Source organism: Phyllostomus hastatus, unplaced genomic scaffold, assembly GCF_019186645.2.
Source record: "Phyllostomus hastatus isolate PE091 unplaced genomic scaffold, TTU_PhHast_1.1 phas_contig_148, whole genome shotgun sequence".
NCBI classification, from domain to species: domain Eukaryota; kingdom Metazoa; phylum Chordata; class Mammalia; order Chiroptera; family Phyllostomidae; genus Phyllostomus; species Phyllostomus hastatus.
The window spans coordinates 21,631,029-21,649,899 of NW_025333607.1; the positions used below are offsets into that span (position 1 = coordinate 21,631,029).

General features: G+C 47.6%; 1 protein-coding gene across 3 annotated transcripts in view; it reads right to left on the bottom strand.

The window, feature by feature from the left end:
- Positions 1-18,871, bottom strand: part of DENND1B (DENN domain containing 1B) — a 153,327-nt gene that overhangs the window by 102,758 nt on the left and 31,698 nt on the right. For all 3 annotated transcript variants that reach the window (XM_045859644.1, XM_045859661.1, XM_045859653.1), the window contains exon 3: positions 6,269-6,312. In XM_045859644.1, the coding sequence (XP_045715600.1) occupies positions 6,269-6,312 (44 nt within the window). The remainder of the gene's footprint in view (positions 1-6,268; positions 6,313-18,871) is intronic.

Consider the following 18,871-nt stretch of genomic DNA (forward strand, 5'->3'; position numbering starts at 1 on the left):
CCACACTGCCGTTTCCTCCTCTCCTCCCCAGGGCGGACTAGCCCCACGTCCAGGACGATGGCTCGCAGCAGCCGCTAAGCCGGCAACAATCACAAGATGACAAAAGAGCGGTGGGGACGAGGCTCCCCGGTTCCATATGTTGGCCAAGCTCAACATTCTCGGCTCACGGAGGGCATTTTTTAAACTTCAGAATGATAACAGTGCTGTGCTTTCCTATCTACATATTCTCCTCAACCGTATTTCGAGCTTTAATTCCAAGCATTAGTAAACAACCCGGCAATGTTACTTTAAAAAGGCTGATCCACGAATGATGCTCTGGAAGGGGGAGAGATGGGAAAAACCACAGGGAAAGGTAAGGGGGCAGTTCCTGGTTGTTCCCGGTGCCGGTGACCCGCAACCCTCGCTCAACGCCTATTCCGAGGAAGAAATTTCCCTGGAAGGCATTTTTAACGCTGAATACAGTCATAATAATGAACATTATTTCGAAATAAGATATTTCGTGGGACTTAATCTCGACTCTGTGCCAATGTTTTAAAGATTATGATTTTACCATCCATAACATCTGAAAACCTTTTTCTTGTTTCCATCTTTTGTTTCACAGTTGACTAATTTTAACTTCTTTTTCAACTAAAAATTAAAAATATTTTGAAATGTAACATTGGGAACTGGCAGAGATACTTTAATGCCCCAATATTACATTTAATATTTTTTCTCTTGATTTGCAAAAAAATTGCTTCTCAGTCATAAAAGCCTGTCACCTTGAAAAATTATTTTTTATCTTTTTTCTCTCAAAGATATAGAACTCTTTATAGGAGTAAATTCCACACTTGTCAAATGTTTACAGCTCAATAAAAAAAGTTTTTGTAAAACCACATTTAGGCATCATCTATTATTACTGATTTCTACAGGTTACTGAGTAATGCCAGGCCTCCCAAGATTGATGGGGATCAGCTGTTATCATTTCACTGCCATAAAAATCAATGAAAATCTCACCTCTCAGAGCTGTTAAAGTAAAACCTGGTCACCCTTCACCAAAAAAATAAGGTCAATTTTTTAGGGACTTTTAAATTTCATGCTCTAAAATGCATGTGAAAATATTCTTTTCAATAGGAGTTTGCATGACGATGCGGTTCTGTCTTCCAATAAAATTTCCAAAAAAGCAAAATTTCTAAAATATCACTGTTTTCTCAAATATCCCTGTTTGCAATAAAAGTTTTAAATTTCAAAGTAGTAAATATAAGACAGCAGGCAGGCGAAATAAGAATATAACCACATTTTGCCCTAAGCTTCCTAATACTGCATCTACAAAAGAAACAAATCTTATCTACACAAAGATGGATAGAGAGAAAAGTATAATTATAATGAGAATGTCCATCTACTCTTAAACACTTTCCACATGCTTGCAATTATAATGTTTTATTCTGATTCTTCATTTGTAGACACAAAAATGAACAAAGACACCACTCTGAGTGTCTAAAACAAACTGATAAGAAAGAATGGGTATTTGAGAGTTGTTAAGACAGATCACTGATAAAATATTTGACTAGGAAACAAAGTATGCAGTCATGATATGATTATCACTCTTAGATTATCATTTCTCAAAATTTTATTTCGCTAAAAATTAAAGATCAACTTGTCTTAGAAACATGTTTTTATATAAGGTATATTCTCATGGGGTAGTGAAAGAAAAATCAACCACCACACCTCAAAAATTGGTTTAAGAAATTGAATTCTTTCATTTGGAAAAACAACAGTTGGTATAGGATACAATTAAATTATTTTTTTCTGTGTGTGATCGGATCAACTGGTAGTTAAAAATGACAGAATCAAGTCCAAACAAGCAAAAAAAAAAAAAACCCCACCACTTTTTAAGATCACATATCCATAATTTGTTTAAACATTTATTTTGAAATTAAGGTTTAATAAATTACTTGAAAATAACTTAGACCTTCTTTATGACTGACACAAGAAAAACTGTAAATGTCCAGCTGTCAATCGACCTCAATTTCAAACCATGAAAGGCTTGATTCATTCTGACCACATCCCTTAAACATCATCCAAAGAAAATACATTTGCATCAGTCCAATTTTTTAAAAAGTGTCTTTCCTTTTACCAGGTGTAACTGGACAGACTGACGACCCAACCAAGGCCTCACTTCAGGTGTCGCACCTGGGAACGGTCCTCGTCTCACGAGCGAGCCACGTCAAGGCACTCTGAAGGCAGGAGCGCCAGCTCCTCCTCAGGAAACCAGGAGGACTCCCAGGAGCCCGGCCTGAGGCCCCGCCCACGGGCCCCAGCCGCACCCACAGGGGCTCCCGGCGGCCCTCCCCCGACCTCGTGGACTGGGGACACCCGCGGGTTTGGGGGGGAGGGAAGCGCTTACAGAGGCAGAGGCAGCACACGGAGAGCCTGGGCAAAGCTAGTGTCTCGGGCTTGGTTTCCCAGCTTTAGGACAACCAACAATGGGGGCTTTTTAAAAGTCCCGTCTGAAATCCCTCAAGGACACTCCCAGAGAGGCGTTATTGTGCAGACATGATGATTGCTCTGCGGGCCGTGGCTCCAGAGACGGAAGGTTATAGGGCACAGTAGCCCTCTTCTGCACCTGTGTAAGTAAGCAGGCCAGAGCTAGTGGGACGTGTCTCATTTCGTGACCTAGAATCTCTCTCTGATGTTGTATCATGGTTGCACGAGCACGAGCAGGAAGAAGACCCGAAGGAAGACGGGGAAGACAGAAATGGACCCAGCGAGGACTGGCTGTCTCCAGCGGGGCGAGGCCACCGTCCAACACCGTCCTCGGAGCGCTCTGCGCCTCCCGGGGCCTGGGAGCTGCCGCGTGGGCCCGAGCTGCAGACCCAGGGCAGCAGAGCGAGTGTGCCCGCCCCCGAGGGGTCCGAGGGAGGGGCAGTGGGCTTCCCTCCTCCTGCACCCACCACCCCCCCGTGTGGAGAAGCCACTCTCCCTTTCGTCGGCACGTGTGTCCCGGCCGTCTGATGTGTCTACAGCGTCGTGGGACTCTGAACGCTCCTTCCGACAGGCTGTCACATTTTACAGGTACCCTCATCGACGAATGAGTTAAAAAAAAAACTTCAACAAAAATAAAAATCGTATACGTATTTGCACTAGAGTCAAAATGTTATCCTCTTTTCAAATGACTCCTCAATCCCGGCCCCGGGGACTGCAGTCCGGCGGGCAAACAGCCAGTGAAGGGACGGGGGACCTGATGGAGGCCATAATGTGGGAAACAGAAAATGCGGGAGGGGGGACTCCCAGGGGGTCCATTCAGCCCAAACCTGGGACATAAAAAAGGCTTCTTGGAGGAAATGACCTTTAGGCCAAGACAGAAAGGCAGGCGGAGGCGAGGGCGCGAGGGAGATTAGCATTTCAGACGGAGAGACTGTGCGTTCAAAGAGAGATTGTAAATGAATGGTGGATAATGGGCCCGAAGGGGCACTAGGAAACCGGCCACATTTTCATAGAGAAGAAAGGCGGGCGGAGGAATCGGAGGCTAAAGGTGTAAACAAAGGACCTGAAACAAGGGGCCTGAGCCTGCGGAGAAGGTTGAGCCTGACGCTCACGGCGTCGGTGGGGGGTCTTGAGTCGGAGTAGGTCTTTCTTTGGACCCCGGCCCCGGAGTCACAGCCTCTGGCTCGGACCCACGGCCTGCTCCTCCCTAGCTGTGCGGCTCCGGCCGGCCACGGGAAGTCGGAGCTGTACTCGGAGCTCCGCCGCTCTGTAAAGTGGAGATCCGGGGGGTCCCCGGACTCACGGGCTCCTGGGCGGATTGGAGGGGCTGCTGCGGGTGTGGGGAGAGCTGCCAGCCGTGTCGGGAGGAACCGACGCAGGCAGCGGGAGTGGCAGTCTCTCCGAGACGCCCTTCTCTGTGTGGCCTTCTCGCCCGCTGTGGCTGAGCCCTGGGGAGTCACTTACGCAGGGGCCAAACCAGAGGGCACTGATGTCCTCTCTTTGCATGAAGCAATGCACAGCTCTCAAATGAAAAAGACTGAGGAAAAAACCATCGCGATAACCGTTGGAAGCGCTCGCACGAGAGAGCAGGATGCAGACGGACGCTGCAGGCAGAAGCAACGCAGAGCTGGGCCGTTCATTCTGGCTCCTGCTCCGAGACGGACAAACCCGCCCCCCCGAGGCAGGGCTCCTTCCTGGGCAGCTTCTGGACGGTGCTATCCCTGCTGGGGGAGACCCTGAAGACGACACGAACACGAACGGTGCGCACAGCACTCCGCCCGCGGTGAGAGCGAGAGACACAGGCCCGTGAGAATTAGGACCCCGGAGGCAGCAGTCCCGGTCCCGCGCAAAGGCTGGCTGGGGAGGCGCAGACAGTGAGCTCGGGAAGCAGGAGGCCTAAGAGTGAGGAGCACGCAGAGGGCACGGGGCCACCTGCCGCACTCGGAAGAGTCCCCAAGAAGCGCGCAGCAGAAGGTTTCTTCAAGGCCCTCAGCCAGATTCCCACGTCAAGTTTGGTTTCTTTGGGCACAGAGTCAAGTCATCAGACACAGAGGAATCCACAGCTTCTGTCAGCGCCGACCTTCGAAAGGTCAGGAAGGACAGCTACGCACCGGAATCCGGGGGTGATGAGGGTCCCCACCATTCCACAGCTAATTGCTGCAGTATTTTGCCGAGTATGTGAGGGCTTATTAACGTTCCACTGAGCTCACCAACATGGAAAACAAAGCAACGATTCAGCCCCAACTAAGACATTCCTATCGCCAGTCTATGGGTCACAAAGAGGAACAGCGGAGCTGGCCTCCCCGAGGAACCCGCTGTAGGGGGGCTCGGCCAGCACACTGCCCCCCTTCTGTGAGCCCGGGCTTTGGGCCCCGAGGGGTTCTCGGGGCGGTGTGAGAGCTGGAACCCACACGCCCACACACACAGACCTGGGCGGGAGGTTTGCTCTCGGGCAGTGGGTGAGAGAGGATTCGGAAGACCAAGAGGAGAACAGTATTTAATAATGGTAAACTGAGTCAGCAGGGCTTGGACCTAACAAGGCATGACTTGGGGACAACTCCCATTAAGCTTCTTATGTCCAAACCATGTCTTCACTGCAGGGATTTCCGTTATGTCCTTGAGATATTTATAAACCTATTCTTTCTCTGAAGGGCTAAAAATTACGAGTGCAAACCATCTTCTTATGTGAAACAACAGTCTTGCCTTGCACTAGACCCACCTGAGACCCAAGGTGCCCAAGTGCCTGCGTTGTTGGTGCAATTTCCTGGTCTTACGTGCTGATTTCACTTGAAGAAACTTAATTCTCCCACCATTCTCAGGCACGTGTTTGTACAGTGGTTTCTGAATGAACTGCTTTGAACACAGCCTTTTGTCAGCTTTCATTTTTGTGGATTATGACAAGTATGTGCATTATATCTGTGAATTGAACTTATGGTTAAGTTTATAGCTTTATCATTTTATAATTTTCACAGTGACAGGGATTGTGTTAACCCATTTCTTTGCAGACAGCTAAAAGGAACCTGCTCACCATTTTCCATGAAAAGTGCTCATTTCTATTTAAAATTAGATTTGTATTTTTAACCACATAGCATATAATTCACTTCCAAATGGTAAACCTAATATAAATTTTAAAATCTATAATATACACGTTTAAGTTATGTTGACACGATGCGTATAAACATCATGCCAAAACAATTACTCAGTTTGGCCCCACTAAACGCTGAAGGAACTGGATGAGACCATACTGTAAAACACAGTGGAATGAATGCATTCCGGAGTCCCTCGTTTTCTTTTAAGAAACTAGAGCCATAGATGGGGAGCACTGTAAAATAAGGAAATGCTCCCCATCTATGGGTCGGTCCAGTTTGCAGAGGCAAAGGCCTCCGCCACCGCTGTACCGGGAGAGAACCGACCGCCCGTCCGCCGCCGTCCCCCTGCTCCTGAGGAGCGAGAACCAGAGGGAGGGAGGCCCCCAGCAAGGCAGGGCACGGCCAGGGCTTTCTGGGGGGCAGAACCTTAAGTGCCCCCAAACACGCACTCCAGGGACAGGTCTGAAAGAGCGTAGAACGGTGCTGAAACCAAACACTCAGCTCCCGTTGGCTGCATTCTAAGGGCTTCTTCGTCGCGCAGGCACCGGGTGCCTGGAACAGGCTTCCCACGCGTGTTCTCACGTGTGGCTTTTCTCTTCCGGGTCGATCAAGAGAAAACACTCAGGGCAACTGGTGCGCAGCCGCGGCGGCAGTGACAGAGCAGTAACCACAACACTCCCGTTTTCAAAGCTTTTTAGAAAGTGTGTGATCCCAACCTGGTCTCCAAAGTCCTCTGGGAATTTCCACAAAACCACCGGATCTGTAAATAATTGATACATGGCATTAAACAGAGGCAAAAAAACAAAAAACAAAAAAAAACCTTTTACAGAAACAGTCATTAAAATACCCTTAAAACTGTCAAATCTACTTTTTAAATACTTTTTAAGTTTTCCTTTAAACACTTAGAGTGGATGAGGAGCAAAATTAAATAGTTTTATCTTTTAAGACTTAATAAATTTTGGAATAAGAAGAAATCAAATAACAGATTATTAAAAATCATTATTTCATTGAGCAACACAGTTTTTGGTATACTTAAATTTTTAAGATTATAAAATATAAATTTTCAAATTTAACTACATTAACATATTGGTTATAATTTGAAAAATAAAACATAAATGTGGTGAATGTGTAATTATACATATTATAGCCCTCAAAGACTGGACCAAATATATGATCTTAAATTTCCACTTAAAATCCTAATATTGCAATAATGTTTGCTTTATATCAAAGTTCAGATTCGAAATCCCACATTTACAACTCTATAAAACTTTTTTTTTAAATAACAGATAAGTTGGTAGGTATGAGGCAACAAACTTACTTAAAATATAATTGATATTTTCAGGGCATTTCAGAGAAATTTTTGTAATATATTATGTCTAGTTACTCATATATAAACATCAATGTTTTATAAATATTCCCACTGGGTATTCATTTTCATTACTTTTCGTAAGACCTCTCTTCTCCTTTAGTATAGTAAAAAAAAAGTCCTGTTAATTAGCATTAATAAATATTTTGCACAAATACTTATTTTTTAATTCTGCCAAATACAACCTTCTGAGCCATGCAAATGTGCTTTAAAAGGCTAGTGTGCAATGGATACTATAATTTCTGAAAGAGCCTTTGAAAGCCCAGGGCAATAGAAGTGACGAGCCCAAGCAATACGACAGGATTAGAAGTCTACTCCAAGGGAAAGGACTCAGTGGACCGACGACATCACTCGGTGTACCTGAGAAAATCACCTATGGGCCATTATTCCCACAATTCCATGCTGCTCCTTAAAAATACATCCCAAGGGTGCCTCACTTCAAGTCTTTCACTCTGGAGCTCAGTAATAACTGACCAACATTTTTGCCATGAGCTGGCCCCTTCTGTTCTATTACTGAAGTTCAAAATAATGCTTTTCAAATATTTTAGCGACTGAAAAAAAAAGCAACCTCTCTAGAACACAGAGCAGGAGAGGGAATGTCGAGGAATCAACTTGGAGAGGCATTGGCCAGACTACAGAGTCTGAAATGTATCCGAGGCGTCACAGGAAAGACCGTTCAGGCAGACGGCCATGCCGACCAAATGAGAAAAGTCAACTAGCCAGGCGCAAAACTACAGCCAGGTGTGTGCTGTGAAAGTCAGGGGAAGAAAGTGTGTCTAAAAAAATTCTCCAGCACACGTGGCAAAACATTAAGCAAGGCTCTGGCCAGAACAGGCAGCTGCCTGTAAGGCAGAGAAGTAGAGGGCAGATGGGAGAAGATTAAGGAGTGACTGGGACAAGAGAGAGGCGGGGTGTCTGGAGGCGACTCATCTAAGAAAGTCCGCACGGCCCAGAGCACAGAGGTGGAAGGAGAGAGATAAAGCTGCATGTGTGTGTTCCTTCCCTCTCGCAGAGGGCTACGGGCTGGAAGGTGTTTAAACGACGATGAAGATCGCTGGGCCAGCAGAGCCAGACGGGAAGGGGCAGGCTGTCCCCACGGCGGCATGAAGAGCTGGGTCCCCATCACCAGGAGCCTCGGACAGAGGCTGAAGAGTGTTTCCCATCGTTACAGAACAGAGAACAGGGGACAGGGGCTGTGAATCCAAGGTTTTCGGCTGAGTGGTACAAAGGCAACTGTTTTGGGTAAAAGTCACTAATTATTTTCTGCGTAGTAGGAGCAAGGCGCTCTGCTAAGAGGGGTTCTTGGAGGCTTAAGAAGGAAGGAGATGACCATTTCGGGCACTGCTGAGTATTCAATTAGGTGGATCTCCAACCTAGGATTTCATGGCCATAGTGTGGTATTTCCCCATCCACGGCCCGCTGCCTGGGTGCAAGAACACAGTGGTAGGGTTAGTCAGGGTCTGAGGTTTCCGTCAGTCCTGTGTGACGGAAAGATTATTCAAACAGAAAAGTGGCTATGGATATGATGTGCTGATCTGAAGCTGCTGAAAAGGGAAGTGGGTTCCCCCCTCCCCCCGTTAAAGCCATTAGTACCAAATGTTACACCGAATCATGCTAGTGCACTTTAACACTGTGTTTTCAGTAGAAAATCTACTGCATAGGTCTAAAGACTGCAGGACTGAGAAATAAGGCAAGATAAAGAAATGGAGCATCTGTAATTATGAAATTAGGCAGCTCAAGGTCTGGTCTTGTCTGTGAATAACAGTACTTTCTGTCTGTGATCAGAGGTGGGTATTAAAAAGGATGCAACCAATTTCCCTCCTCTCTATCTCCCCATCCTTCCCTCCCTCTCGCCGTGAAGATCGGGAAGAAGGGAGTCTCACCTGTTCGCCCAAGTTTACCCTGTGCTCATCAATATTTTCTACACAGGCTGTTAGGGGGGAAGGATCAAAGAGCCAGGAATTAGATCACTGCAGTTAAAATTACATTTTTTCCAGCGTCATCGAGATACAATTGACATATAACACTGTGTGAGTTTAAAGTGTGCAATGTGATGATCTCATAAATGTATATATGGTAAAATGTCTTCCATATTAAGGTTAGCTAACATGCCCTTTACCTCCCATAATTGCCGATGGGTTATTCCTGTTTTGTTGTTGTAGTGAGAACATGAAGGCCCGACTTTCACAGCAACTTTTGAGGATACATTTGATACTATTAACTAGAGTCACCCTGCTGTACATTGGGTTCCTGGGACTTACTTGTCCTGTCACTGAAAACCGGCACCCTCTGACCGACATCTCTCCATTTCCCCAAGTCCCTCGGCCCCTGGCAGCCACCAGGGGTTTCTCTGAGGTCAATGTTTCTGATTCCTCATGAATGAGACCACACACAATTTGTCTGTTTCTGTCTGACTTATTTCACTTAGAATAATGTCCTCAAGGCCTATCCATGTTGTTGCACAAATGGCAAGCTATCCTTTTTAAGGCTGATATATATATATCAGATTTTTTAAAAATTTATTTTTAGAGAGAGGGGAAGGGAGGAAGAAAGAGAGAGAAGAAAACATTAATGTGTGGTTGCCTCTCAAGCACCCTCTACTGGGGACCTGGCCCACAACCCAGGCATGTGCCCTGACTGGGAATCGAACCAGCGACCCTTTGGTTCACAGGTCGGCGCTCAATCCACTGAGCCACACCAGCCAGGGCTCTGTCTTTAATTTTAGATAGTTTTATTATAATGGGTCTTAAAGAAGGTCATTTTGGATTAAAATTTCCAAGTTACCTATTAACTTCATGAACTGGATGTCCAAATCTCTTCCCACGTTTAGAAAACTCTTAGAAATTACTTCTTTAAATAAGATTTCAACCCCTTTCTCCCTCTCTTCTCCTCCTGTGACTCCAATGTCATGCAGAATGTTTGTCATAAGACCTGCAGGGTTTTATCAGTTCTTGTCATGCTTTTCTTCATCGTTCTCCAGGGATCCGTCTCCGAGGTCACAGGTTCCTTCTTCTGCATGCTCTACCGCGAAGGTCTCTATTCAACTCTTCAGCTCAGCCCCTGCATCCTACCGCTCCAACATTTCCATCTGGTCCATTTTGTTTTCTGTCTCTTGGTCGCTCTCTTCTCATTGTGCTCTTATCTTGTTCCCCTAATACATTTACATTGCTTATCCACGCTCTCTTGTAGTGCTCTAAGCATCATTAGAACCATTACCTTGAACTTCTTCCCTCCCGGGCAGTTCCTGGATCTCCCTGTCTTTGGGACCAGGCACTGGAGGTCACCTGCACTCTGTTCATAAAGTCGTGTGTCCCTGATTCCTCACGAGTCAGGTGGCCTTGACGAGGTGCCTGCGCATCTGGACAAGCAGCCATTTCTCCCGGATCTCACAGACTGACCTCTGTGAGGGAAGACTCTCCCCGGCAGGCGGGGCAATGCGAGAGAGTGCACGGCACGGCGTGCTGGGACACGGGTGGCACCAGGTCCGGGCAGTGTGGTGGCTTGTCAGCTCACGTCATGAGCTCATGTCATTGGGGTCCACAGCATCTACAACTGTGTGGTCCTTTGCAAGTGCTACAGGGGATCCCCTGAGGCTGCAAGGGCTGAGAGGGTCTTCAGTAGCACCTTTGGGTGCAGCAGTGTAAGTCCAGGGCGAGCAGCGGTAGTGACGATGTTGGCAGTGCAGTCTCGGCTCACGCTGCTGTGCCATCTGCCAGTCTCTGGGTGGGGTGACACCAAAGCGGAACCTTCGTGTGGTGTCCCAAAGGGCTGGGGAGGCCAGTCACTCATCCCAGTGCTCCTTCCCTGGCAGGGGCACTCCTTCTCGTGGGGGCGCTCCCTCGTGGCACTGAGTGACGCTGGCTTGGGAGTTAGGATGGGCATTAAAAATGACGCTAGTCTTCCTCCTCCGGCCCCACCATGCTGCCCAAGTTCCGTCAGGGGGTTCCAGCACCCTCCCAGCCCACTTCCATCCATGGGCATCCTTTTAACCATTTATCTGTGTGTGTGTGGGGGGGGGGGTCTCCTACGCTGCCATCTTGCTGATATCACATGCGCAGAATCATACTTTTGCTGGATTTGCCAGAATAGTTTGCAAACATATGAGTTATTGTAGTTTTACATCCAGTCTGGCGGCAAGAGAAGTATTTAGGGAACCAGTCTGGCAGCAAGAGAAGTATTTAGGGAACCAGTCTGGCAGCAAGAGAAGTATTTAGGGAACCAGTCTGACGGCAAGAGAAGTATTTAGGGAAAAACTCATTCCCTCGCTGAGGGCCGAGGGGAAGCCGGAGACCCAAAGCCCGGCCCCCGCCACCTTCCCTGGGCACACGGCCCACCAACCCAGACGGACGGCCCCGGAGAGAGACGCCTCCCATTCCAACCCGATATTCCTCTCCCCACTGACCCGCCCCAGAGACGCCACCAGACACGGGGGGACCTCACCCCCTTCACGACGACCAGCAGCCGCGAAAGCGAAAACAGATTCACTGCTAATGTAATCAAACAGAGCCAGGTGTTTGTACAAACTATCTTAGAGTCCACATACAGATAATAACACACAGTTTCAGCATCTTCTTAAAGGCCTCCTCCGGCAGTCCTCAGACTTCAGCTGGTGACCCAGTTTCCTTGAGGGCCCGTTCAACGCCAGACTCTGGGCCCCCCGCCCGCACCGGGCTTCTGAATCAGGGGGTCAAGGGTGGTCTGAGAAACCGCTTTTTTAACAAGTTCCCAAGTGCCGCTGCCGCTAGCGACCTGAGGGCCACACTTGGAGAACAGCAGCAGAGACCGTGTGTCCCTCGGGGGTGAGCATACATGTCCCGTGGTAAAGAACTTCATATTGCGTGACTAAAAGCATACTCTCTAAAGTATGACAAAGAGTAATTCAGAATGGTCTTTATTACACACACAGTTTATTTAGCAAAAAGGCATGTCTTCAGAAGACTAGCAAGACATGTCATCCAGGAGAGTCACGGTGGGACGGACCCCCGGCAAGAAAAATGTCACCAAAACGTCCTCAAAACCACTTCTGCGCTAATCGTGAGTATCACTACTGTGATTCTAGCTCTGTTTTTGTGCCTTGCTACAATGCTTTTTTCACAGAATTGAAGCAATTAGTTCCCGTTTGAACAACAGAGAGATGACTGTGAATGTAACAAATAAGTTAAGACCTGTTTTTTTTCCTCTCCCTTGGAATTAAAAAAAAAAAAAAAAAGGCTCGCTGTGTATGGAGAGAACCACAGGGGTTCTGAACGAGGAAGGACCTGAAAGGTTCTCTCCCTGCCCCCACACTCGGGAGGCTATAGCGCACCCCGTGTCTGGAGCGGCTGGGGACTGCAGCCGGGCCCGGACCTGCGCGGGCACCCCCGTCCCTGACAGCCGCCCTTTCTGAGACTCACCGTGGCACCGGGGGCGCACCGCACGGGAGCTCCACGTGCTCTGCCTCGTGGGGCTCTGATCTGATAGTTCGTTGGGTGCACGGTAGTTCTAGGTATATTCACAAGTATGGACACTTCCCTTGTGGCCCACAGGAAGATAGTTTCAGCTAACCCAATGTTCAGATCTTCGTAAATAATGCCCTAAAGCCTGTACGCAGACTTGCTCTGAGCAAGAGTTGGAGATTTCTTGGTGAGGAAACCTACAAGAGGATATTAACTGCTCAAAGATTCAAATCAATGCTCTCTCACGCTAGACCTAGAACAGTTGTTCCTGGTGTTGGGCTGACACATACAAAAACCTTAAGGAAATGAAACCATTCTTTGAAGATGTTTTATTTTAGATCCAGGTGCAAAAAAGTGGCAGAGGTCATGCTTGCACTCATTGCCGTATATAATGTACATACTTAGAATAAAAAGCAGGCAATTTGGGACATTTGTCAGTTTGTTTTGCCTCCCAGAAACGTGTGCAAGCAGGGGAGGGGGCGGTGGTGGAGAGAAGGGGGAGGCACCAGACAAAGGACAAGCGTGAGCGACCCACAGACACGGCCAACCGTGTGGGACTGACTGGGAGCAGGGGTGGGGCGGGGGGCGGGGGGAAAGGGGGACGACTGGAATAGAATAACCACCAAAAATGATTAAAAAGTATACACAGACAGTGGCGCAGAAGTATCCGACACAATAACCCCGCTGTGGTTATCTTCCCTGGGAGAATCATTTGGATAATCAAACAACTCCTACTGTAAAACCATAAAAGCAATTCAGCGGACAAGTCTAGCCTTTCTAAGTGATTCTCCCCAGAATTGTCTAAAATTAACATCCCAACTCAAAACAATGAAGCTCTTTCTGCTCAGATGTAAGCGAATTCTAGCCAAGGTAATGAGAAGGGAACTTCAAATAACTTGGAAATATAACTGGTAGCAGGTTAATATGTCATTTTGCTACTTCTATTCCTTTTAAACAAGACCTATTATAATAAAGCGAAAACCTTCATCAATCACCTGATAGAGTAATTCCAAACATATAGAATAATCCCAAACTTAGCCAAACAGGGCTAATGGGTGAGAATTGGATAGAAAACACCTTGACAAAGAAAGCAATTTCTTTTCTTCGCACTCCTCTGAAGCTGTGGGTGATCGTGGCAATCGAACCATCAACACGGAGGGGCCATCTGTCCCAAGGGCCCTTATGAGAGGGGTTTTTTTTAAATCAATGACAACAAAAAAGGGAAAACAATGCCGTACCACAGATGTTCAATCTGATTAATCTATTAATCTACGACAAGAAACTTACAACTGACAGCCAGTGTTTTGACGTTTTTCAGATACGAATCACTAAAGGCCAACAGGAGAGTTTACGCCAGCTCACAGGAGGAAAAAGTTCCTGGGCTGCTTACAGAAAGACGGCTTTTTACATGAAACCTGAAGTGCCTTTTGGTCCAGGGAGCTGCTCATCATGTCCTAAAGCAACAGCTTTTCTCATGGTTCCCTCACCAAGGAGGACAGGCAAGAGGCCACGCTCTGCGTTAGTCTCGCACTAGCACCTGAGACTGCGGTTTGTGTCTGTTCTGTCACAAGTCTGTGATTAAATAAATAGGAGTGTTTCTAGTCAGTGTTCGCAGCGCTTCACTCTTTGAACTCAGCGACACTCTAAGAAACAGAGCATTAACGTGAAACCTCAGAAATGTAAAATTATGAACCTCATAAACGTGCCACCGTATTTATAAAACTTAAAGCGATTTCCATTTTGCACAAAGAAACAGTTGCAAGCTGGAGAATGGGCCAGGTCAAAGCTTCTCTCATCTGATATGCAGTTGGAGGTTGAGAAGACTCTCATCTCTCTCGGATATGAGAATCTCAGTTGCTGGGAAACAAGCCAAAGTTGACGAATAAACTGTACTGACCATAAAAGTGACTCAGACTTACCAAAGTGAGACTCGGTATGACTTACGTCAAGAAAAACTACTAGAACATCTGAAAACTGATTTTAAAATTAAAATACAACTAAAAAACAAAATATTAAGGAACCATATTAAACCATGCATCTTGCTTTGTGCAGAATACTTCCAAGGTACAGTAAAATTAAACATAGAAGAAATGCAGTGCAAAGCCCAAATAAACTCACGGGGAGACACGCCGTGACTGGGGTACCCTCGTTCCTGCAGAGCCTCGGATGGGACTCTGATGCTGGAGAGGGGCACCCTCTGGCACGTGAGCGACAGAAGCGAGATCAGGAGAAGGAGACACACACAGCCCAGGTGTTCCCGACGAGCTCACCGTTCAAAATGACCGTGTAGACTCCATCGGCCGTCACGAACAAACAGCAGAACTAGAACCCCTCCCCTCAAAGGCTGGAGATATTAAAATGATCTAAAGCAGTATACATAATAAGAATGTTTAAAGTGGTTAGAGAATAAACTAAGGACTCAAAACACAAACAGTGAGACTCATTTTTAAAAGACAAATTGTGAAAGTAACTAGAACTTCAAGAATATATAGTCTATGAAATCCAAAGCTCAGTAGATGAGCAAACAGCAGATTATATACCATCGAAGAGAGGGATAGTGGACTGAACCAGACAGAAAAGACACCCAACAGAATCGGGCACAGAGAGACACAGAAGAGAGAAACATAAAGGAGGTTAAGAACAATGGAGATTAGAGGGATAATATAAGTCTATTTAAAGTTCTAAAAGATCAGACCTAAGAAAGTTAGATATACAAAACAAGGGAAGAATGGAGATAAGATTAGAAGAAAAAGTAATTAAATTTTCTAAAAGCAGTGAAAAACATGAATCTTCAGAATTAGAAATCATACTCAAGCAAGATCTCAACAAAGACACATGTAGATGCATTATAAGGAAATTACAGCATACAAAAAGGCATAGATATCTGTAAAAAGCATCATAGAGGAAAACAGATAAATATATATAATCACTATACATACACACCTATATGTATGTATGTACATGTCTGTACATAAACGTGTGTGTATATATATATATAGCACATTGACTACAGACTTCTCAATAGCAGCAATGTAATCTAGAAGACAGTGTAATAATACACTTGAAACTTTGAAAAAAAGCTTGCCTTTTGAGAACTGTATAAACAGGAAAGTGGGCCAAAAAAAAAGAAATTTTTAGAAAAACAAAACAAGAGATTTACCAAAAATAGACCCTGGCTAAAGAAACCTCTAGACTATAGAATCAGAAAAAAAAAATCCCCCCCCCAGAGAAAAATGTGAAATACAAAAAATAATATATTCCACATACCCAGATAGAGGCATACATGCAACGATATTTACTGAAGCACTGTTTGAAACTAACAACGCCCTGGAAATACCTCTATCCCCATTAGTATGGACATGGGAATGACATTATTGTTATTATTATTACTAGTTATTATTGTGTGAAATACTATACAGCCTTGAAAAAGGAATAAAGCCTTGGGGGGGGGGGGAATGTATTTGTTCATAAGGAAAAAAACACTCTGAAACACCGTGTTAAACAAAAACAAGAAGGCAGGATGGCAGCAGAGAGACCCTGGGGGACCAGGCCTCAAAAGTCAGGAGAAGGAACTTGGCCTGTACTCTGGAAAGGACAGTCAGCCACACGAGAGTCTGAGCGGGAAAGTGGCATGCTCCGGCGTATCGTAACAGGGCCACTTGGCTGCTGTGCTAAGTAAACTGAAACGTGAAAATATAATGAAGCCAGTGATAAAGCTACTGCAATTCCTGGAAAATGAACTTAGATCGTATCTATTATTGGGATTCAGACCATATAGGGACAAGATGCGGGTCAATCCAAGGGGAGGAAGCAGACGGAATAAAACCTGCAAGACGACCCACCTTCCTGAGTCAGAATGCAACAGGATGGAAACTCTCCCCACAGACTGTGGGGGACAAAGCGTGCACCCGCCCTGCCCCCTGGCTCTTGGTGGCATGGGGACAGGCGGGGAAGGAAGGGACAGAGTTTTACAAAAACCAAGTGAGCTCTCACTCTGCAGACTCCTTTGACCCAGGTAATGGGAAGCCCTTCCTTGCCCGCCTCCTGACCCCACTTAGCGTCTCGGTGAGGGAGCCGCGGCAACGGCCCAAGAACAAGGACTGTGACAAAGGAGAGAGGCCTGGAAGGCACTCGGGTCAGCGGCACTAGGCCACCGACACTGGAGTCTCAACGGCCATGTGCCGTCCTGTCCTCCTCAAGCTACAGAAGTCCGAGGACTTCTGGGCAACAGCTTCAGAACGGCCACGGGAAAAATGAAGAAGGTCATTCACAAAACAGTCCAATAATAAGCAAACGGGCATCAACCCAGACATCACGTTTCAGTTCTCGGCGACGAGAGACAGATGTTCAAGTCCTTCTGGACAGACTGTGGAAGACGCGGAGACGTGAACGGACATTCCACTCCGTGTCTGGCCGAACGGAGGTGTTTTACGTCTAAAGTCTCCGCTCACGGCGCCCAGCACTTCCTTGAACTAAAGGGAGGAGCGCCTGTCGCTCACCTCCAAGGTCAGTGTTACGAGTGGCCAACAGAACAGGGACACTGACAGCACGAAACATTTCCTGGAAGGGGCAGAAAGCTGTTAGTCCGAACTTGCTTGCACATGAGTAAGTCCTAGACTAATTTTCACCCGTTTTCCTTAACGCACACAATTATCGAGCTGCTGGGGATGCACTGAAAAAGACTTGGCCGGGCCTCTGAAACAGAAAGCAGGGACCGAGCTGTGGGGCCCACGGGGCTGGCGTCTCAACGGACCGCAGGCGCAGACACAGCTGCACGGCGCCGCCTGTCACGGAGAGGACGGAGGAGGGGTGCAGGGGATGTGGCCGTCCCCTGGAGGCGGAGACCACCACGCGGTGGATCACGGGCCAGAGGGGTCCGGACACTCCTCGCGTCCTCTCCCCGGACGTCATGCCGCTCCAGGCTCCGCCGACACGGGTCGGTCCCCTCACACACTGTGCAGTTACATCCACAGGGACTGCCCCGAGTCTCCTGCCTTCCCTCCTGAAGTGTCCCGTCAGTGGTGGACAGCTCTTCCCAACGTCCAGCCAAATCTCTCTAAGAGAATTTAAGTGTTTTCTCTCTTGTTGCAAAGCTGGGGGGAAATGGATAACCCCCACAGATAATTTATAAAAAAAAAAAAGAACCTCAGAAACTGTTACTAAAACTCTTGCCTATTCATCACAACCATTTCCTCTGTGTGGATGTAGCGGTTCTCAAGCCTCTCCGGTCGTCAGAGCGACCCAAGGAGCCTCCACGCAACGACCCAAGGAGGGCGGCTCCCTGGCCGCAGCCCGGACCACGCGAGACGTCTGGGAGCCGCCAAAGCTCCGGGGGCGATGCTGGTGTGCGGCTCGGGCTGAGGGTCGCGGCCTCACTCCTTCTGAGCGGAGACGTTTTCCTCAAGCCTTTGAAAACCTTCAGCCTGTTTCAAGTTTGAAATACTGTTTCAAACACTGGGCTCAGAATTAGAATACATCCTCTAGTGCCACAGGTGAAACACGGGCTTTTTAGAGAGTTGCTCAAAAAAAAAAACATCAATAAAGCAGAACTCTGTTCTACCTCGTGCCCCATTTTTCCAGCGACTTCATCCCACCAACACCTTCAAGTCGCGTCTGAAACTGATCCCTATGCATCTCGGGTGTGAACAGGACCCAGGACCCAAGCTCCCCGAAAACGGCAGCATCAGCCTGCAGGTCCAACCACCTTCCCCGTCGTGCCAGTCCTTGCTTTGAGACGGAGCTCCCATCCCTGCCCCCCCTCCCCCCCTCGACCTCTGCTGGAGCCCCACGACCCACCTCCGCCGCCCCCCCCCAGCCCCGCACTGGTCTTCTGCACCCGGCCCTCCCGGCCAGGGGGGTGTTTTGCGCCTCCAACAGCGTTCTCACTTTCACGCAATAACTCACTCTGTCTATGGAGACTAGTCAGTGTAACAAAACTCTGCGCTTCGGACCTGGCTACCGGCTACCTGTTCAAATGCACTTCCCACCACCTTCCAGAGTGGATGCTCTGCCCACCCCCGGCCGCCGGCCTTTCACAGAACTCGCGCTGGTTCCCAACTCCCAGCACGGAGTCGGGGTCCGACGCCTCTTTCCTGAAACCCCGTGTTCCTCCTGCGCCGTCCCGGGTTCCACGCTCCCTCCAGACCCGCCAGCAGCCCCCCACTCCAGCACTGCACACCGACTGCCCGCCTGCAGCCCGCCCCTCCCGTCTGAGCCCCCTCCCGCGACAAAGTCGTGCTGCCAGTTCACCATCTCATGTGTGTCTCTTCACGGGAACGACATTCCTACAGGCGCACACCGTGCTTTGTCGCCTTGACGTACACTGCAAAAACAATAGCTTTTCCCTCTTTTTCCTGAACTTTCCATTCTCTCCACCCACTGAGCATACACAGTGCATCTGAAATTCTTCCCTGTCCTAGCTCTCTTCCGAGTAAATCTCACGAATGTGCTTATTTTAACTTGCTAATTTTGACAAGCAGCAGGGCTACACTAACGTAAGTCTAATGAATTCGGATTGG